At 28.7% G+C, this 22,221-nt stretch overlaps 4 protein-coding genes across 12 annotated transcripts in view; 1 reads left to right on the top strand and 3 right to left on the bottom strand.

Annotated features, from left to right (window-relative positions):
• The window catches only part of Wun (wunen), a 59,718-nt gene extending 57,437 nt beyond the window's left edge, over positions 1-2,281 (bottom strand). For 6 of the 7 annotated variants that reach the window (XR_011801632.1, XR_011801633.1, XM_072016946.1 and 3 more), the window contains exon 1: positions 1,895-2,280. Coding sequence is in view for 4 of the 7 variants with exons in the window: in XM_072016946.1 (XP_071873047.1) it covers positions 1,895-1,958 (64 nt within the window). In the remaining 3 variants the exon portion in view is untranslated. Of the gene's footprint in view, positions 1-1,894 lie in introns of all 7 variants that reach the window. The other variant, XM_072016949.1, reaches the window with a different exon arrangement.
• A 3,478-nt stretch (positions 2,282-5,759) lies between these two features.
• Positions 5,760-14,246, bottom strand: Raptor (regulatory associated protein of MTOR complex 1). The gene is made up of 23 exons (XM_072016898.1): positions 13,869-14,246; positions 13,674-13,776; positions 13,029-13,270; positions 12,806-12,952; positions 12,549-12,733; positions 12,413-12,472; positions 12,213-12,313; positions 12,010-12,143; positions 11,523-11,906; positions 11,390-11,464; positions 11,057-11,314; positions 10,811-10,954; positions 10,469-10,724; positions 10,332-10,373; positions 9,996-10,141; positions 9,819-9,916; positions 9,639-9,747; positions 9,403-9,566; positions 9,155-9,325; positions 8,834-9,075; positions 8,603-8,767; positions 8,205-8,487; positions 5,760-8,123 (listed from the first exon to the last, which is right to left on the bottom strand). Exons 1-23 carry the CDS (start codon positions 14,025-14,027, stop codon positions 7,928-7,930), a joined length of 3,864 nt encoding a protein of 1,287 aa, XP_071872999.1. The 5' UTR covers positions 14,028-14,246; the 3' UTR covers positions 5,760-7,927.
• A 160-nt stretch (positions 14,247-14,406) lies between these two features.
• LOC139994348 (uncharacterized) lies at positions 14,407-18,646 on the bottom strand. 2 transcript variants are annotated; one of them, XM_072016900.1, is made up of 8 exons: positions 18,632-18,646; positions 17,907-18,170; positions 17,629-17,786; positions 17,260-17,416; positions 16,591-17,175; positions 16,214-16,504; positions 15,835-16,109; positions 14,407-15,229 (listed from the first exon to the last, which is right to left on the bottom strand). In XM_072016900.1, exons 2-7 carry the CDS (start codon positions 17,962-17,964, stop codon positions 15,838-15,840), a joined length of 1,521 nt encoding a protein of 506 aa, XP_071873001.1. In that variant the 5' UTR covers positions 17,965-18,170; positions 18,632-18,646; the 3' UTR covers positions 14,407-15,229; positions 15,835-15,837. The 2 variants fall into 2 exon arrangements, with proteins under 2 accessions (XP_071873001.1, XP_071873000.1); XM_072016899.1 differs by lacking the exon at positions 18,632-18,646 and having other exon boundaries at positions 15,874-16,109; positions 17,907-18,181.
• On the top strand, positions 18,531-21,746 carry LOC139994349 (malonyl-CoA decarboxylase, mitochondrial). 2 transcript variants are annotated; one of them, XM_072016902.1, is made up of 11 exons: positions 18,531-18,559; positions 18,801-18,921; positions 19,513-19,653; positions 19,797-19,937; positions 20,215-20,367; positions 20,432-20,585; positions 20,690-20,829; positions 20,902-21,037; positions 21,142-21,354; positions 21,435-21,540; positions 21,617-21,746. In XM_072016902.1, exons 1-11 carry the CDS (start codon positions 18,546-18,548, stop codon positions 21,723-21,725), a joined length of 1,428 nt encoding a protein of 475 aa, XP_071873003.1. In that variant the 5' UTR covers positions 18,531-18,545; the 3' UTR covers positions 21,726-21,746. The 2 variants fall into 2 exon arrangements, with proteins under 2 accessions (XP_071873003.1, XP_071873002.1); XM_072016901.1 differs by lacking the exon at positions 18,531-18,559 and having other exon boundaries at positions 18,709-18,921.
• The last annotated feature ends 475 nt before the right edge of the window (positions 21,747-22,221 follow it).

Genomic DNA, 22,221 nt, shown 5'->3' with positions numbered 1-22,221 from the left:
TTCTGCAACCACGAATTACAAAATATAAATCACAAAAGACCAACACCTGAAATTATTTTAAATAAATCGAAATCTTCCACTCTTCATTTTGTTTTAATTCTGATCTCTAATTTTGTACATTTCATCATATTTATTTATATTATAGATAAGAAACAAAGAAATATTTCGAATATTTTTACAATTTTTTTACGATTTGTTTCAATACTCTTTCTTATTTTGAGCAATCCTCATAACTTTGTCTTTCCATAAATTAATAAATCTTAATCAAATTTTACATTAATATTCATGGGATATATTGCAATAAAGACAATCTAATAAAAGAGAAGTTTCTGGTTTAAAAAGTTTGCCTTAGATATCAAATTTTTATGAAATAGAAAGAATATCGAATAACTGCAGTGTACCAGATAACCCGTTAAACGAAACCGTGTCACCACTTCTCAGATTAAATCGATCGAGCTAAAGGGTGTTGCTATTCTCCTATTTTTACCAAGATAATCTAAACAATTTTTCATAACCTTTCCACAATTCAACATTCCAAAATCAACGAACTAAAGAGATCAGCAACAAACTAAAGAATTTGTTTGGAAGACACGTGCGCACGCAGATAACGCAATGAAAACATACCTAAAGGATCAAAGGAAAAAGAAGTGCAAACCGGAAAACGTTCAAACGCTTGAAAAAGCATTATCGGTATCGCGGCATCGAACGCACGTTGTACGTTTGTTTAGGTTCGCCTAAATTACGTTAGGAGAATGTAGCAGACGATCGATCCGTCGTTCGTGCATTAGAATACTCGAATCTTGATTGGTATGTACCATATAGCATTGGAAGCTCGCCTACCTAAACAATAACCTTCAGACGCGCACAACGTACATTCCGAGCTAGAAAGCGACTCGTATATTTATAATAGTATATATTTGTTCACGACATAATAATCGTACTAATAGTACTAGATAAAAGTTTAATAGCGTAATGACTAGATTATAGATAGTTTTGCAAATTCATATTTTTGTGAATACAATTGAAGAGTTTGCACCGTACAGTAATCTATATAGAAATCTTTACAACATCTAACAGATAAAACAATTTTTTACCTAAGCTCTAGTTTCTTAATTATATTTATAAAAATATGGATTTTTATAAACATTAGTGGTCTAGTAATGACAATACATTGTTTATGGGTTTATAGTAACTCTAGATTCAGAGAGAAAGAATATGGAAAACATGAATATAATTCGGATAATGCTATGGTGAAGTTATCTAAATCAGGAGGTAGTATATAAGAAATAATAAAATAAATAGGAAAGTAATTTCTAGAAATAAAGTAATACACAGAATTATAATCACAACTGACGATCTTAATTGGACAAACTTCATTCCTTTTGACGAGTAAAAATTATGTCCTCGTAGAGAACCATGGCCGTCGAGCTCTCTCAATGTATACGATGTATACAATCTACATATTTGATTGTCTATTACGCCACTAATAGCAAGTTGAACAGTCTGTTTTCAAACATGTATCAGTCAAAAACTATTCATAACCAAATTTCACGAATTACAAGTTAAATTACTTAGCTTGGCTCAAATATCTTTCTCACTGAAATAACCCTACTTTACCCTACATTGTAATAGATTCTTAATTCCGTATGAGGTAAGCACCTGCCAATTTAAAGGTTAGTTCGCTGAGAGATCAAACGGGCCGCATGCGGCGCCTCGACTGTCAATCTGACAGCCGCCCGATATAACGTAATCATCGTTCATCGTACTCTTCTGGCGCGGATACAAAGGAATCTCTCCAAGCCAGTCGTTTACCACTCGTGCTACGAATCACGGAAATATTCGGACTATTCGTTCGCGCATCTATACGTACGCATGAATATGTTGATCCACTTACCAATAAGCAAGCACACGAAATCTATAATGATCTTTCGTAGAATCATTTTCGACGATCGATCCATGATGATTTGAATTATAGTACTCTTTTTATATCGTTGTCTCTCTGTCTCACTTTCTTAAAGTCTTAAAAGGAAGAACGAACGAGCGATCGTTACTTAAATGTCGTTACACGGTCGCGAGATAGATAAATGTTAGAAGCAAAACAAACACACGCAGAAGAGCAATGCTTATGCGTGGTTATATAGAAAAACTAGGAAAAAGACCATCTCGATCGCACGGCTCGTAATGAACTAAACGACGCTTGTTGGTAGCTCGCGAATCTACCTACAAACACAGTACGCAACCGGCCCGATCGAGATCCGAGCGACGACTGCGGCTGCGCTTTGCGCCTCGCACCGCTGTCTCGTCCGCGCACACATCGCACGTGCCTACCCCGGCCTGAATCACAGTCCGTAGTTTAATAATGGGTGCTCATTGTAACATGAAACAAACATAAAACACAAGTCTCCTCCATGAAACATGAATGAACGTTCACCTTTACAATTATGTTATTTCATCTTAGCGGATAATCGTTGCCTCTTACGATTCCATCATAAGTAATCGAACCTTATACATAAGTAATTATATGTACACTGTTTTTTATTGGTACGACAATAGTCAATAGAAGTGTATACAATGTTTATGGGGATGACGTTGAAAGAATTTCTAGAGAATGGATTTAGATGTATGGTAAATGGAAGAAATTGTATATATAGTGGTCACAAAAAATTTTGATCAGGTTTTATTTTCACATTTTATTTTCATAGTACCAAGTTTTTGCAGTTATATTAAAATACTACCAAATGATATAAAACTTAATGTGCTTGGACTTAATTAATTAATATGTAAATGTTATAATAAATACAGTGTTGAACAAATACTTTTTGTTGCCACTAAATACAATTCAATATTGCTAAATGTTTATAATAATAAGTATAATGTAATAAATTTTTCAATATTTTTTCGTTTCAGAGTTCATATAAGTAATCAGTAAAAATTTATTACTAACAAACATTTTAGTTTATTGTATTTTAGTTTTAAATTAATCTAAATGGTTAATTTCAGAAAATTAAAAATAGAATTGTTTTAAAAAGATATAGTAATTTTAATTGAAATTTTACGTTTGTGAAGAAGATATATATACGATATCTTAACTGAATAATTTTCTAGGAAAATAAAATAAGTAGTACGAGTAAGAATGATGTCAAAGTTATCGATCTATAACGTTCCTGGCATTATCTGATAATACTGACAGGCAATTTGCACAAAAATCTGAGAGGATTTGCGAGGATATGCAAAATGGAAGACAAATAATATCCAAATGGAATATAAAGAATTTCCAAAGATGGATTGCCATCGAAGTGAAATTTCTAAATCGTAAATCTCATTAGCAGCTTTCGAAATTCAAACTTTCGTCAAATGTATAGAAATAGAAAAAGGGAAAGTACATGGACGTTGTGATGAGTTAAGGGAATCCACAGCCGAATAAAATATTAAAAAAAAAATCTTTCTTTACTTTATTCTATTAATTTTGAAGATATAAAAATCCTTTTTAATTTTCAATATCAGAAATATATAAATTTTTATTTCATTACATTAAAAAATAATTGCTATAATGGCAAGAAGAAGATTTCATCTTCAGCTTTTTAATAATTTTATATCTACTGTGTTAACTCCTTTTTACAAAATTTAAAATTGCATCAACAGGCCATTTACAAGCAAATAAATCACAAATTATGGCACCTTCTTATCAAAATAGAGCATAATTGTGAATTCCCTTAAAAATTTCTATTTAATCTTAAAATTTAACCGAATTTACTAAACATAATCCTCGTTAGTTTACACAGTTGTTCAGGTTATTATACAATATATTTTGTATATGGTATCATTCATAACTCAATAACAATTTAAAACACTATATTATACAATAGAAATTTCAACAAAAAGATATATACTTACAATATTAATAATGCGTTTAAACTTCCAAGATAACAGGAAAGTACACGGGGAAAACTATTTTATCCTTATTTCCGAATATCGTGAAATGAGGTCGTTACCCGAACCTATTTTTATCTAGTAACACTGGTTGCTAATACGTATAACAGGTCGTTGAAATAGTCGGGACATTCTGTAAAGTGAAAGAAGATAAGATTACAGAAAAATATGGAAGTAAGAGTAAATATTGTTTAAAGGAAGCGCCTGCTTTAATACCTTTCTTCTTCCTCCGCTCCGTCATAAAACAAACCGTAGATACCTAGATGCACATCTCCCAGGCGTTTGTTTTGCGACAAGCTATACATTTACAGTAACCTTCATTCAAATCACCCAACATGGATTTAATTTCATTTAAAAATTCAAATTTAATAAATTTAATAAAGATACTAATCGAAAGCTGTATTTAAATATGTATATTAGCTATGGAAGAAAATTCAGTATGTAGTTTTAATTTCATATTATTTAAAATATATCTTTTATATAGAAAAATACTTTTGAAATGTTTTCATCTATATTTACATTAGAAATATTTTAATCACTGAAATACCTTCTCTTGATGTCAGTGACTTCCTCTTTCTATCTTTTCGTTCATTTTTATTCTGTATTCCTTACTGTTTTTCGTTCTAAGCTTCTTAGTCATTCTTATAGTTGGAACATACCCACATTTAAAGTTGAAATCTCCTTTGATAGATTTGTATCATTTCCTACACTAATTGTAAGCACAGAATTCGTTCCAGCAACTTTAGCAACGTTTCTATTAAGCTAAAACGCAAATGGAATGCAATATTAAATATGTACTTCATCAACATCTTACACGTTGTATCTACGACTATTCTCTAATCAGAATGCTAAACGAAAAGTTATTTTAAAAACTAAACGTCGGCGCTATATACAACGCTAAAAAGCGGGAAAATATTTGAATTTACATTAAAACTATAAATCATATAACCAAAAATACAGAATTTGTTTTTTATATCTAATATATATATGTAATGATTATAATGAAAATTGTATTATGAAAATAAACAGAAGTTGTATAATCGTGTTTCTGTTTCAATTATTTTTTCGAAAGGTACGTTTTTAATAACTACAGAAATAAAAAATTTGAAATTTAATACTCTCGAACAGAATTGACAAATCGTAATGATGTACAGCAATCCTGTAATAGATCTATCTCTAAGCTATCCTAGAAATAACATTATTATACCTGTTTCATTGGTTGACATTTAAATACTATATTTAAGCAATAATTTGTTGCGACTATAATCGACGAGATTGTGGTATAGTAAGATTCTATTGTTAACAGAACCAGTTAAAAAACCGTTAGTCACACTTTGATGACCCATTCCTTCACTCTGATTTACACTTACATTTGCAAAGTGACACTGCAAATCTAAGAATGTCGATGATCTGAATATTAGTAACTAAGTTCATATATACATATTTACAATGTATATATGTAAGTTTCTCCTTCCGACATAAACCAGTCAACGACAGTTACAAGACTAATCAACCAATTTGTACCATATTAGTCAATACGTATTGCTATATATATATATAATCATGTTGGTTCATCGCTTATTCTGTAATAATAATTACATTCTATTTACATGTTATGACAGTTATCACTTATTGCTGTAATATAGAAATTAAAAAATAAATCACACGATTAAATTAAATACTTTGATAATTCTCCAAAATATAATAATAATATGATTAATAATATAATTATTATTCATAATTAGTAATAAAAATGTTTAAGATATTATCTGTTACGTACCTTCCGCCATTACCTAACATTTGCGTTAGTAGATAAACAATTATGCAAATTAATCTTACACTGAAATAACATAATTATATTATATTTGTTACAAGGCGATCATATATGTATAATAACGGCTACAGTGCAAAATAATACATCATATTCGCCCCGTCGTGAATTATTTTCCTAATGTTTCACGTTTCCGATAGTTATCGTTAACGATAGCAATGACGGTGCATCGTATATATAATAATATAAACAGAAATAATTCTAGGCGTTTATATAATAATTAATGCTGAATTTAACGAGTAAGTACCATTTAGATATCTCTATTAAAATTCTCATCAAACCATGTACATGTTATATAATGTATCCCGGAAGTTTACAATCAAAATAACCAATGTATTGACAGAAACACATGTCATAAATTGATAAATTGTAATGCTACATCAATTTCACGATTAAAATATCTTATCTTTTCCATTTAAATAAATATCTCTTTCTCCAAACACAAAACGTGTTTTTAATCTATATATAAATTTTTATATACACGCACAAAGGGTTCTATGCCACAAATAAACATTATTTGTTATGTACTCCGTTATTAAGTAAAAATTTACTCTTTTACACTTATACGTAAATATGAATGCACTCAATTTTTGGAACATCTTATATATGCAACTACATCAGAGATCCTTATTTTATATATATATTTAAAGGATAGCAATCCACATCTGTTATCGCGTTTCTGAATGCTAAATGTTACTAACAAAACTATTGAATATATAATACGAGGAGATAAATCTATATTTTTAACATTGCGGTTTTTCAAACACTACACTTGATATTCTATACTTATGTACATTTTTATTCACGAATTTATTACCTGATTTTTTCTTGCTCTTCCTTATCATTTATGCAATTTAGATTATACTGATATTACTGATACATATGAAATCTGATTGCTTCTTCTTGATATATACCGATTTGACGTTTCTTTTAAAACGATTACAATATCCATAAACAATAACGGTAGCAATGAAGGGTTACAATAGCAATATAAAATACACACACATACAACGTATAAATATTCATAAAATACTTTCCAAATAGTATAGTGGCTTAATTAGTCAAATACAAATTATATATATTTGCTTAATTATTTAAATCATTTGTCACTGAGAAGGCATTTCCTTACAAACTTTTTAAGTTTTTAACATGATGAGAGGTATTTTCACAAGTTACAAAGAGACGCTTATAAACCATTATTACTTAAACGCAACATTAATACCATTTAACAAATAATATTGTTAATGATAAATATATGATACATAATATTTACAAAAACAATTCTTTTTCTTTAAAATTGCAAGGAAAAGTTTCATAATGAGAAAGTTATAAATAAAAACATATATATAAAGCAATTTACAAAAAATTTTTCATTAATACAGAAACACTGTTGCATATAGTTGCCATTTTAAGTAATTTATTTCGGTCCTTTTGATCTTTACTATATTTATTCTTTATTATTGATCTTTATTATTATTGATACTAATCATAAACTAAATATAGTTAAATTATTTAAATAAATTCTAGCTCCAAGACTAAAATTTTGTAAAAATATTAAGAGACAAAAAGAGAATTAGGGAAAGGAATTATTAAAACGTGAAAAACAATTGAATCTTCTATTACCTAAATTTATATGAAACGTTATTCATAAATCTAATTGGAGCTAATTTTGCATGGCACAATAATCAAGGTTATTTCCTTGCAAATGTTACAAGCTTTATTAAATATTAAACACATTCATACATGCATTCAAATCTTTTTCGTTGCATCACATATGCATTTATTATGCATCATTATTCGTAAGAACATCAAATTTTTTTCAACTGCGTTTCAAAATATTACATTGCCTTTGCACATGTAGCTTGTATTATTTTCTCTTTGGTCGTCCCTAAAGACTTTAGTTGCTTCACAGGTTTTGTAATCACAAGAATTATTGTTAGTTTCTGCACATAAATTAATTCCAAAGAAAGGCGTTTATAGATACGAAAAAAACGCAGTAGAAAATCGTAAATAAGTGAAAGATAAGAATACACCTTCTAATTTTTCTAATAAAGTCCAATATTACGCCCCTAACATTTGTTTTCACTGACTATTAGTGTTAAGAGTATCAAGTACCATTGATTTACATTTGTAAAAATAATTTTACAACAATTCCATCTCTATTAGTCATCTGCGTGGTTCGGACGCATATGCTGTGATAGTATTGTCTACGCAACCAGCTGCTAGAATCACACGATAGGGATGAAAACTTAGACAACTTACTGGACTAATACGAGTGGCCATAAATCCTTCGTGAAATTTTATTGTATTTAGGTGTTGACCCATAGTGTTATATACACTTATACAGTGATTTGTTGATCCACTGAAAAGAATGTGCATAAATAGATCTGAAATAATCTGTATAATTTTACTATGATTCCGGTCAATAATATCCTAAACTTACCATGCAAAAATATCAGCCATTTCATGTGCTGCCAATGCTGTAATACCTTGTGTTATCTGTACAGTGCTCACAGAAGAATTTTTTCTAAGATCAAATATTCTAATATCTCCTGAAGATGATCCAGTGAACAGTTGCGGCGCAGATCTTTCACATTTTCTCAAAGATGTGCCTAGCACCCATGCTGTATGCTCTCTCCAAATCATAACTCTTGATTCTAAAGGGGGCAATCTTCTATCAAATAAACGAACTGAACCATCTCCACAACCTACTGCCATCATGGCACCTATGTGTAATTAAATAAAATAATGTTTACTTCTATCATATTTTACGCCTTTTACATGTATATCTTATTCTGCAATTAAATTAATATAAAGAATGTAAAAATGTAAGAAACTAACCTATACCATCGACATCAACGCATGTAGCACAACAATCAGCACCTGTTGGTATATCTTGTTTCTTTAATTCAGTCTCTGCATCCCAAAGTCTGACAATACGAACATCACCTGTTACAGCCAATGTAAGGGATCTTTGCTCCCACTTAGTAACTAATCCAGCTGTTGCTACAAACAATTTTAATTAATGTATATAGTTGCAATAAATACATTGATATTCTAGAATATACATACCGGTAGTTGCTTTTGTTGCAGGTTGTATGTCAGCCATTGCTTGCCAAGCAGTAAGTAAAACTGGATCGCGATTTAACATACTACTATAATTTTTCCATACTCTAACTGAACCATCATCAGATCCAGCCATTAATAACGTTATATCGTGAGCATTAATAAACTCCAGCGCTGTAATACGAGACATTTTATTTCCATGACTTGCACAATAAGTTAACTTTGTACCGGTTTGACAATCCCATACCCTGTAAATAAATAATTTATTAAGTAATATCATGTCTCATATGATAGTAATAAAATTAGAGTATATTAAAACTTAAATACCCGAAGTAATCTTTCAATGCTACAGCCAAATGAGGTTCAAAAGGATGAAATGTTAAAACTTCTGGAGAATGTGAACACCTTGTGTGAAATACTTGTGATTCTACCCTACTTTGTACTGCACGTAATTGTTCTTCTCTTGCATCACATCTTTGTTTCTTATTTCTTAAGTATCTGAATATTGAAAACCGCAAGTTAGTTTTTCTCTTTATAATGATACATTAGTAAGTAATTACATTAAGAATTCTTACCGCCATTCTCTTTCATAATGTGCTCTACTTTCCATGTCATTCATTGATTCAGTTTCAATTTCTAAACTAACAGGCTGAGCAAATTGAGCACAACTCCACTCAACAAATTGTGAAGTAGTTAATGGTGTTTTAATTCCAGCAACTTCATCTGCTTCTTCTGAAATCTGCAATAAAATACCGCTAAAATATAAAGTAAAATATAGCATTACTCATAAATGACATCAAGTAATTCTTACTGTATTGGGAATTGGTTTTCTTGAGCGATTGCCATGCAATGGTATTCTCGACGAACGTAATAAATCTGTCCCAGAGTTTACTGTAGGCGGTGATTCTCCTTTGCTATTACTTTATTTCATAATAAATTAAACATAACAGTATAAGAATCATATACAAAAATATATTAAATATTGACTAACCTTAAATATGTAGTACGATTTGATGGAGAAGGCGGAAGAGACAGTGACGAAGATATTTTTGTTTCAATTACTTCCTTAGGTGCAGAGGATTCTTTGACCTGTAGTTAAGAAATATTGTACTCTTTCATTAAATTTTGATATAAATCAGTGTAATCATTATTAAATCATCATGTTTACCTGATTTCGAATATGATTTGTGACCTTCTGAGACATAGTAGCAACCACAGGATGAGGATCATTGTCAAGACTGCATAATCCATGCCACAATTTCATATATACACTACCATAAGAAAGACTTGGTAAATTTCCAAGAGAACTGTGCCCTACAAATAATAAAAAACACGATTTATTGTATTTTATTTTTAATATAGAAAAATATCTGTTCCTTACGATATAGTGCTTGTAAATAACAAAATAGTGATATAGCATTGGCTATAAATTAAAAATTACGAGTTCTAAAAATGAAGGATGAACTATGTACGAACATGCAATGGAATTTCCAATCATTATTACCAAGTGACTCGCAAGGTTTCCTCACGAACTCCCAATTATTTCCTGGTACATGAATGAAACAATACAAGGAACTGTTATCGAAAATCCGGCAATAAAGCTAGTAACTCTAGCTAAAAGCAACACATTTTATTACTTACCTAAGCTACTAATAGACGACGACGACGACACTCTTTTAATACGATCCTGACCAAATCCATCTGTACTATCCACACTGTACGTGTTGTTCGGAGAAAGCATTTTCAATCTATCCCTAGAACTAATACGTCTCATTCCACTAAATGGCGATAACGTCTCCACTACGAGATCTTTTCGACTATTTTCTTCAGCCAATGCTAATGTTACAAACGAATTTTCAAAATGTAATACCATCCACTGAAGTGCTACTACTAATTCCTGTAAAATAATTCATAATTTTTTTCATATTAAGAATATTAAGTATATAATTAGAATATATATTATTATACGACAAACTTACATACTTTTCTAACTAAGGGACACATGTCATGAGACACAGTATTAATAAGCGTCATAGCTATAATTTGATCAATATTATTCGCATGTTCACTTCGTGTTGTTACACTATTTATGAATGTTCCCAAAGCATAAACACTCGCCGCTCGAACCTATATAATTTTATTTCTTTTTTAAATATATTACTGTCATCATGCATAAATATTAATACATTAAATAAATGAATTTGACCTCATCATGAAATGATTTTATACCTCAGGAACTGGGTCCTGTAATAATATAAACAGTTTTTCGTGGGCAATATCTCTGACTCCGCACCATCTTGCTTTATCATAATTATGCCAAAGTCTCGCGAGACACAAACATAGCCATTGTCGTAATAAAGCATTTGAATCTCCAAGTTGTTCCAGACAAATTGAGACAAGACTGCCATGATTTGCAGCTACTTGACCAGGTCGATAGTCATTTACAATGCTAGCCAAAACAAATGCTGCTAACGTCCTATGTTCACTCTAAAACAGAATAGACTTGTATAAAAAAGTTGCATGAAAAAATTTTTCGATAAAATTATGTATAACAATTAATACCGGTATAGAAGTATCCTGAAGAACAGATAAAAAATATTTATGCCCTCCATCTCGTACGAGATCTGCTTGACAAGTCTAAAATATAATAAATAATTAATGAAAGGTCTAAGATACTGAAATTCTTAACACTTACACTATCAACTGCAAGAATTTTTGCCCAAATGAAAACAAGTAGTGGGCGTAGTTCTCTGGCATTACTTTGAAGTAATTTTAAAACATATGGAAAAATGCCTACACTAAGAGCCAAGTTCACTGCCCATGGACCAAGATCAAGAAAACGCCCTAATAACTCTAACGCTCTTAGTCTATGAACTTGACTTAATAACACTTGTAGTACTATTGGCAGTTGCTCTGGAGGATTGCGATTCTTAGAACCTAGTGTAAGCCATACTTGAAAGGCTGTCAATTGTTCTTCAAAAAAGGGTGAATGTATAAATTGATCTTCATTTTCAAGAATAGATGGCAATTGTGCTAAGCAGAGATCAAGTGCCAAATCCCATGCTTGCCACATAGGGTGCTAAATTAATAAGAGATAAATATATTAATGAAAGAATAATAATAAATAACAAAAATACCTAATGTTTAGAAAAATATTAAGGTTAAAATATTTTTCTATTTACCTGATAAGTAGGTGGTAATTTTGGGCAAGAAACTGGAGTGCAGTCATATGAGCGAAGTATTCTTTCAGCAAGTAAGAAATTTCTAAATAAACTAGCTACTAATAAATCTTGTCTGAATAATCTCTGAAATAAATCTATAAATCGAATATATTTAGTATTTATCATTTATATATTCTACAAACAATTATAGTATACAAATTTACCTCTTGGCAATGTGTTCCATGCAATAGTGTCAGTAATTGCTGTAAAAATCCAATTAAGTTCCCCTAACATTGTTCTTCTATCAGTCAATTGTCCTGGAATTCTGAAATGTATTTATCATAATTTCAACATTTTATTTCGTTCAAGAAAATACTACATACATAAGTACTATAAACTTGTTCCTACTATATATAATTCTTACTTGTCAATTAAATCTAGTGATATTTTTGGTACCAACTTCGATGTATTTTGCATGACAAACCTACAAAAGAAATAGAATACTATACAATACTATACAAAATTTGGTATATCTTCAACAAATTATATTTCTATCTTACCATCGCAATGCTATTTTTATTGGAGTTGTAAGACATGATGTAAATATGTCTGCAGGTAAGTCTGGATTCATAGGTAAAATTTGATTAGCAGCACATGCTGCCAATTGGATACAATTTTTATAGGATGGTGCAGTGGCACTTGCAACTCCAGTTGCACGATTTTGCTGAACTGCCTGCTTTTCCATCTACAAGATAACATTTTCAATATGGTTACATATGACAATTACTTTTACTTAAATCTCTCTTAATATTTATACCTCATATTCTTTCTCGTGTTGCTCTGCAAATTGTTGAAAAGACTCTACAATGATACCTGCATTGGAGCAGTCATATACATAGATGCTAGGTGCACCCATCCATGTTTGTAAATCATATACAGACAAAGGAATGTATTGTGTATATGTCTGCAATAATAATGTGATATTAAAAATACTTATCAAATTATTATTTATAGTAATTAAAATACTTGAGTTTACTAACTCTATTAAATACCCAAATTTCACCATTACTAGTAGGTTTAGGAACACCATGACCATTATAATGAAAAAGAACTCTTTCCTCCTTTGCATTTCGTCTCAAAGAAGTACACAATTTTTTAACTTCTTCAACAGTGGGGTCTAAACTTTGTTTGTAACGAGCTCTTGGTTGCCATCGTTCATACTGTTTTTGTAAATTAGAACCTATAGTTTCTAAAGCTTTCTGTGGACTCACTGACAAAGGATCTATAAAATTTTAAAAATTATAATTATTCTAATTGTAATCAATAACAATTAAATTTCAAGTCACAATTAGATCATTTAAGTGGAATAATTAAAACCAGTGCAATTTTTGTTTATAATTATACAACTATACAAAACTATAAAATAATGCAATCACAAAAAAGAAATTATACACATTTGAAATAACAAGTAAGAGAAAAACAAAGGAAAGAAAGCAAAAAAAACATCCTCATACTACAGATAAAATATTCAAATTAATAATAAATATAACGCCATCTACAGGTTATTTACTAAAATCGCATTCATTTACAGACTGCTGTCATCCACATGCATAACCTCAAAATGCATTACATAATGGCAATGGCAGCGGGGAATTGTGGGGATGTAAATAAACTAAAATAAATACCGATCCAACACTCGAGACGTGCGCACGGTTGCGTCTTGACAATGTCCGGTGGATCAACACCAACGTTTAAACATAAAACTAGAGCCACGCTCACAGTTTTCATCTAGAAAATAGAAATTTATAAAACTCTATCATAGAATTAAGTACGTAATTTTTCAGGGTATATCAACCAAAGCAAAGAAAAAAGTAACAAACCCGTTCTTTCATCCTCCATGTCTGTGTAATGCAATTTACGCCTTCAATTGTCGCTGTATGCCGTGGTTTGCAAAATGCAAGCTGCATTTTCCAATCGTCTTCCTCTGTCGATTTCAAATTCTCTTTCTCGTGGCATGGCTTTGAGGCAATTACTGACATTGTAAGCCCGTGACTCGGGAAAAGTTTATATCTTACTTTTTCGAGAGACACGTTTCGTTCGTTGAAGATCTTAAATCGATATTACATAAAGATGAATTGAAACTATCAACTGACAATATTCAATAAACGACAAAAGCACAAACGACTTTTAACAGAGCACAATTTCGTAAGTTTACTTCATCAGCCGCCATCTTAAATCCCTAACGATGTTACCAATGAACTCTCACGAACTCACGAACACGCAGATTTTTTGATCGCAATAATCGCGTACAGATGGTGCCACCTGTTACCCGCGTTATTTTTTAATTTCCTTCCTCGTTTAAGCATTATTGAAATTACAGAAGCATAAATAAATGATGGAAAATAACAGTAGCACCAATTCTTTACAAGAACATTTTTATTTATTAAATACTATTTAGTAGGTTACTTTATAACTGAATCATTGAAATCGCAATCTAACATAACAATTTTTTTTTATAAGTAGTTTTAACTGAATAACTTATTGAAATACTTTCATATATCTGGGTAATTAAATTTAATACTATATACGTATATGCAAATTGCATGTATATGTGTAAAAGCACATACATGTACGAAAAATTCGCATTACAAGATGTATCATTCAAATAAGTATTATATTTTTTTGTTTATCACGCTTTTGTAATTGGTAATCTACATACTTATATAATTACGTGCTTACCAATATTTTTCTTGTAATGTATGAGTTAAGTAGTACATGAATCCAGTAACCCGAAGTTAAACACATTAAAAGTAGAAAAAATGTGTTTCATGAAATTTCACAATGTTAAAATTCTAGAAAAAATATTATAAATTAATATTATAACTTCATTTCCGCAAAACATCAAAAGCAATATCTCATTGCATACTATGTACACAGCCTATATATACAATATTTATTTATTCTATATACAATTTTAATTTCGTTTATAAATTCCTTGGAATGAATAAATTCGCATTATTAATAATATAATATTAATAACTTCCTGATTAAATTATTTGATACTTAAAAATGTCGTAAGATATATTAATTCTGAAACTCTTCTTGTAATTCATTTAGCATTCGTTTAGCATCTTCTTCACTTATTCATAGTCTTTAATCCAAATACTTGATAATTCCAATACTTTTTTCTTCATTTTAAACATCACTGAATAGTTTGAGAATTACTAAGAGGTTTGTAACCCTGAAATTTATAAAATGTTCATTACCTTATGATGTCAAAAATAACATAAAGCATGTTTGATTGAAATAGAAATTAAAGGTGATTTTTAATTATTTCCATTAAAATTCGACACATTGTATATAAAAATACAACAATAAATAATTCATAAATATAATAAAGTGCATATAAAAGCATGTATTTAAATGGAAGAAAGAAAAGTAAGGAAATGTTAGAAGCGGTAATGGCAATGCAGAAGCAGTAATGGCAATACAAAAGCAATAATGGCAATGCAGAAGTAGCTCGTATTGTTTAGTGCTTAAAAATGAAGATAAGAGAAATATAAAATGATAATCAATACAATAACGTAATCCATACACTGACAATGACATTCTAATGAAATAATATCAAGATTCAAGATTCAAGATTCAAGAAATAATATTAATTTCATTTCTTGTATATCAATTACTCAGATGATCATTCTGTAATAATTAAATAAAGAATTGATGAATAATCATCATTTTATCGAGGCGCTACTATGTGTTAGACGCTAATATATTAATATTATTTTGCAATGTGTGAAGACTGTCATGGACAGTCAAAGAATATGTAGTCTGTACAATCTGTACTTGTTAGCGATTCATGCTGCCATAATAGGGCTGGCATACACTTATCCGTTTGCTTCCTGGTCTTATGGCGTTATTGATTGAATCTCTTAAACGTTCTGTAAATGTTTTATACTCCATTTCTGGATTATTTTGACCAAAATCAAAATCTGCAACTTCCACTGTAAATCTTGCTTTACTTTGTATGTAATATGCAATGCCAAAAATAATGAGTACCGCAGCAGCAAGAGAACAAGAAACTGGTACCACAATCACCGATAACTGTGGCTTTGTTGTCACTAGAAAACACATTTAAAAATGTAATCAAAGCAATTAATGTTTGTAGAAAGACAAAATTTGTATCATTATTATTATTGATATCAATATTTATAATAATATATACCTTTATAAATATTTATTGTCAAGGGATATATTTGTTTGCTGACATCATTATCTAATATAATTAATATTGTATATATGCTAGGTTCCAAGAAATAATGTATGATGGAGAAATTACAAGAATAAAGATTATCTTCTGTATCGCATGTTTCATTTCCCGTAACATTATACTTCCCTCTATGAAAATAAAGGCACTTATTAAAAGGTCCTGAACCTTTACATGTTACATTAAGAGATAACATATCCCATGGTTGAATCCAATTTGTACCCTCTACTGATATATTCATTATAGGTGCTAGAAATTCCATAAATATACATTATTATAACTTATACTGAACATAAATCATTATTTTATATGATCTCATATAATATATTACTTACCACGAACATCAATTTTTTTAGTGAAGTACCCATATGTTTTATTAGGATCTGGTGGAATTATCGAAGAGTTGGAACAAATATAAGGTAAAGAAATATTTACATTGGAAATACTGACATTTTCTGAATTATTTAGAGGTATAGGTATTGTTGTAGATATTAATATTGGTTTTGCAGTTATGCTTTTACTAGATATGGTAGTAGTTACCACATCTTCTGTTGTAGTATTTGATATTGTAACATTTGGCACAGTTATACTAGAAGGAGTAATTGTTGTTGTTACTGGTAGAACCGTTGTAGTAGGTGGAACAGTTGTTGTTGGTGAATCGTATGATGCAACGATCAAAGCTTCTAACACATGTGATGTATCAGGAGTTGTAAAATTATAGAGGAAATTTAAGTCATTCGTTTGACCAAAATATCTGCAATCTATAAACCAATAAATTGATACTGATGTGGCTTTCATCAAATAATCCATATCTCCTTTTCTTATATTTATTGTCATGTTTGCTTCAGACGCTGAAGAGACATATGTATCCATTGATGTTTTGTTGGGCTGTATAACTTTGATGTCTCCATTGAAAGATTCTATTAAAATATTAATTTGATGATATACATAATAGACAAAAAGTTAATATATTATAAAACGATCTTTAAAAATTCTTAACTTACCAGTTACATAAAACTCGATACGGGCACTGGTAACATCCTGCCACCAAAACACGACATATTTATAAACCACTACTTCAACTTCATATTTTCCAATTGTATAATTTTCATGGGCAATATTTAAATTCCAATATGTTGTTGTATTTGATATAGCCCCTGTCTATAGAAGATCAAAGTTATATATGTATTCAAAATTAGTATTTAAGGTTTTATATATTAAGGTTTTATAAATGATAATACTGAAATGTAAAAAAAATATTATAATATAGAACTTCTCTTTTCAGGGCAAAATTTACAATTCCACTGATAATCTAATTTTGAAATATATTGATAAACTATTTTGAATAAACTATAGAATAAAAAGAAACTAACCTCGTATATATGAGGAGTTAATGCATTGTCACTCCATTTATATCTAAATGTTTCTGATGGTCTTATACCATTATAAAAGATATCAGCTTTAAATGTAATAGTTCCACCTAATACTACAGGGCCATCATGTGTTAATGTAATATTATAATCAGCATTAACTGTAACATAAAATAAAGCTAATAAAATGTTTGAGTCTTATCATAAATTAAAATAATAATAGGTGTAATTACAAAACTGAATAACTGTCACATGAAACAGAATATAGATAGTCAAATTACCTTGAGAAGTAGATAAAATGTACCAAATGAGACCCCAAGAAAAATGCACTATCTGCATTCTGTACGTTGATAAAGGGTCACATTTATTTTCGAAAATATGTACGCTTAGTAAAATTTGTTTTTGATCGATCTGCAATTAAATACGTATCATAATGTCTCCGACTATAGCACCATTTTAGTACTAATGATTGCCAACTGTTTCACATTATACACCTTTTTTGACAATACGTTGCATTAGAGAGGAAATCCTTCCCTCGGTTGCATCTATCACGAAAAGTAGAAATAGAAAAAAGATTAAAAACTATTATCAAAAGAACTTTCATATTTTGCTCTGTTTGTTACACTGTATACGTTATTAAAGTTTGACATTCTTTTTATACACTTGTATTTAAATTTTCCAATATATTAAATAATCAATGTTATTAAAAGAGTGCATCTTTATCAATATAAAAGTGACAAACAGATCGAGGATTTTATTCATATATCGTAAAAATTTATTTAAATCCTTTCTTAGTTTATTGCACATTAATAAAAATTACCATTTAGCTTTCTGATTGGCTAAATTTTTTACTTAATGTATGTTATGTATAAAAAGTACTCGATATTTTAATGCTATCTAACTGTTGTCCTTTAAGCTGAATGTTAATATCAAAGTATGCATGTCATATCAAATAAAAATATTTCTATTATAAAAAGAACTCAACTAAGTTAAGAGAAGCAGTTACCATCTGATATTAGTTTTGTAATTTCAAGTAACTGAAGTTTTTTTTTACATGATTTATGATAGCTGTCAATAGTAAATATGATATTTAAAAGTACACATGTGAAAGCATTAGTTGATATTTATAGTAATAAATGTATTTTAAAAGGTAATACAACACAAAAGAGTTTCAGATCTTTTCTTATACGGAATCTATATGGTATTTCTACGTCCAGTGAAACTATTTCTCTTGAAAATCAATTAAAAGGAGTATTCAAATTTAAAAATAGCAATATTTGTAATTGGATTGTTGAGGTTAGTAACATAAATTATTGTTTAATATTTCGTAAATGTTACTTAATCTTTAATGGTTAACAATAATTGACATATGAACATCAAACATATTTAATATAAACCAATAAGTTAAACATATAAATTTTATTCTTCAAATTTTATGGTATTTTGTTTTACATTTAAAAATTATGGTTTATATCTCCAAATTTTTACATATCACACATGTTATCTTTTAAAACAATGATGTATATCGAATTAAAATAAATAAAAATTATGTTATCTTACGTTCATTTTATAGCTCTATCATATATAGAGTAAGGTTATAATATAACCTTATATTGTCGTATTATTATAAAGTTTTACAATATAAATACAATAATAAAAGTAATTTTATCTTTTGAATTACATTTTCTAATATAATATATTATCTAATCGTTTTGTTAAATTATTTATAATAAATCTATTTTATAAATAATCTATTTTGTGTTACAAAACATACTTGTTAAAATCGTTATTCATATAATATTTAACATAAATTGCAAATAATAGAAATATTAATCTATAAGTTTCAAAATCATTGCATAATACAATAGAATTAACATTTTATTTTAGAACAAAGCTCGTATTTTATGTAGCACATACCAAGAAAGTAGCAAAAATGACAAGGAAAAAATTTTGCGCATCTTAGCATTTAAATATGCTGTTCAACATCCTGTTATATTCAATATAGCAGAAAAATTTGTGTCTACAGAGGTTTGTATATTATTAATTTTTTGCTAAATAAAATATTTAATTTTGTGATATTAAAGCTTAAAAATCTAAAGAAACTTTTAAATCACATTAATATAAGTAAAAAATACTTGCAATTATTTTGTTCTCTTTTTCTTTTATTTCAGCCAAACAATGAGAGACGTATAGTTTCTTATGAACGAAATTTAAAAAATGCTTTAACACCAGATTACCAATGGTTGTTTATTATAATTGGAAGACTTCAAAATGGTGTAAAATTTCTTGTTGATTTAAGGACAGATATATTAGTAAGCAATTTAAAATGATATAAATAACATAACTTCAATTTTAATGATAAAATTAGTTCATACTATATAAAATTCATATTTAATGTTCCAAATATTTCAAAAAATAGTTATTTTCTTAAAATTTAATTATTGATTTACAGTCTGCAGTCAGTAAATTTTACACTAAAAATATAATAAAATATACATACATAACATACATAATACATACATAAATATAAATACATATAAAATTATAAGTAGGACACATCACTTATTTTTGTACAAATATATTTGTTAGGAATTAATATTAAAAGCTAAAGACACAGAGGAAAGTATTGCAATCCAGCAATTGAATATTACCTTACGTGATTTATTACTACTCTGGTTTTCTGTAGGATTCCTACATTTAGAAAGAATAACATGGCAAACTTCATGTGACATTTTACAAAAGGTATACCAATGGCAAGTAAACAGTATAACATATTTTATATTCTTTATTATTTGAAAATTATAAGATTTCAGATTATGAAGCAATACATCCCATAAGAAATTGGTTAGATTTGAAACAAAGAGTTGGACCATATAGAAGATGTTATATTTTTACTCATCCTTCAATGCCACGAGAACCTCTTGTTGTATTGCATTCAGCATTATGTGATATTATACCAGGTATATCTTAATAAATATCTTTTACACATAAAATTAAATACAATACAATGAATAATATACATTAAGTAAAAACATACAAAGTAAAATACATTATTAACATATAGATAGTTTAAGAGGTATTGAAGAAGCAAAGGTCAGAATTCTTGGTAATCCAAAAACAGAAGTAACATTTTTAGAAGAAGATAAATGCAAAATAAAGACTGCAATATTTTATTCAATAACTTCCACACAGAAAGGATTACAAGTACGTACATAAATATCTAAAAATGCAAATTTATGTAACACACAAATCAAAAGGAATTTCAATTCTTTTTAGGGTATTGAACTTGGTAATTATTTGATAAAAGAAGTAGCAAAACAAGTGTTATCAGAATTTCCTATGATAACCGAATTATCTACTTTATCACCAATACCTAATTTTAGAACTTGGTTTTTAGAAAAAACAAAACAAGGTAATTGCAATTTATTTCAAATAGTCATAAAATTTATTAATGTTAATATAACCATATAAGATTGAGCACCAGAATATTATACTTTGGTATAAAATACTTTTTAGATATACATAATGTGTTCACAAATGAAGAATACGAATCTGTACAAAAGGTTTTAAACAATGAAAATATTGTTTTGGGTTTAAAAAAAATTTTTAATAATTCATTATGGACTCGTGATATTGCAATATGCGAAATTTTGCGGAAGCCATTACTTAGGGCATGTGCATGGTATTTATATAAGGAAAAGAGACGAAATTATGCTTTAAATAATGTTGGTAGGTTGATTGTTATAAATCGAATTTTATACATATCATGGAAAAATTAATCTAAACAGCTAACATTTTTTATATTACAGCAAACTTTCATCTTCGTAATGGAGCTGTTATGTGGAGAATAAATTGGCTGGCTGACCCTTCACCACGTGGTGTTGAAAATAGCTGTGGAATTATGGTAAACTATAGGTAATTTAATCCATATCTTTATTTAATTTAATATATTTACTGAATTTTATATTTAATTAAGTATTCATTTTAACAGATATTACCTAGATGAATGTGAAAAACACAGCCAAAATTACATTGAAAATTATTTTATAAGCACATCTGAAGATGTAATTAATCTTGCTAACCAGTTCGAAAAATTATAAAACAAATTTTACGATTATAAACAGGAAGTTATTCTATCTTTTTCTAAGAATATTTTTAATGTGAAAAATATATAAATAGAAGTCTATGTAACGGAATAAAAGGAAAATATATTTTAAATAATGGTACAATTATAAGCTAGAAATGGAATTGAGTCATACGTAACAAATTTTTAAAGATTTATGATAACAAGTGTTATTTATTTATTAAAGCTAAGATTTGACAAAGAACATTATTGAAATATTAAAACTGAAAGAACTTAAAAGGATAGAAATAATTAATCAAATAGCATGAAAACTTCTTTTAAAAGTACTTAATTTGTTATCCAACTTAACCACGTTTTAAATCACACACTATTACCAGAAAATTTAGAAATGAAATACATTTATCTTAAAAATTTAATCAACGTTGATAAACTTACAAAATTCGTTTATTTGTGTTTCATTTTTATATTTACGTTTATGTTTTGTATTTTTTAAATATAAATTTTATTTTACA

The sequence above is a fragment of the Bombus fervidus genome, chromosome 14, assembly GCF_041682495.2.
Source record: "Bombus fervidus isolate BK054 chromosome 14, iyBomFerv1, whole genome shotgun sequence".
In the NCBI taxonomy this organism is placed as follows: Eukaryota; Metazoa; Arthropoda; class Insecta; order Hymenoptera; family Apidae; genus Bombus; species Bombus fervidus.
Note: the sequence above shows the minus strand (reverse complement) of the source record. Positions and strands in the feature narration are given on the sequence as shown.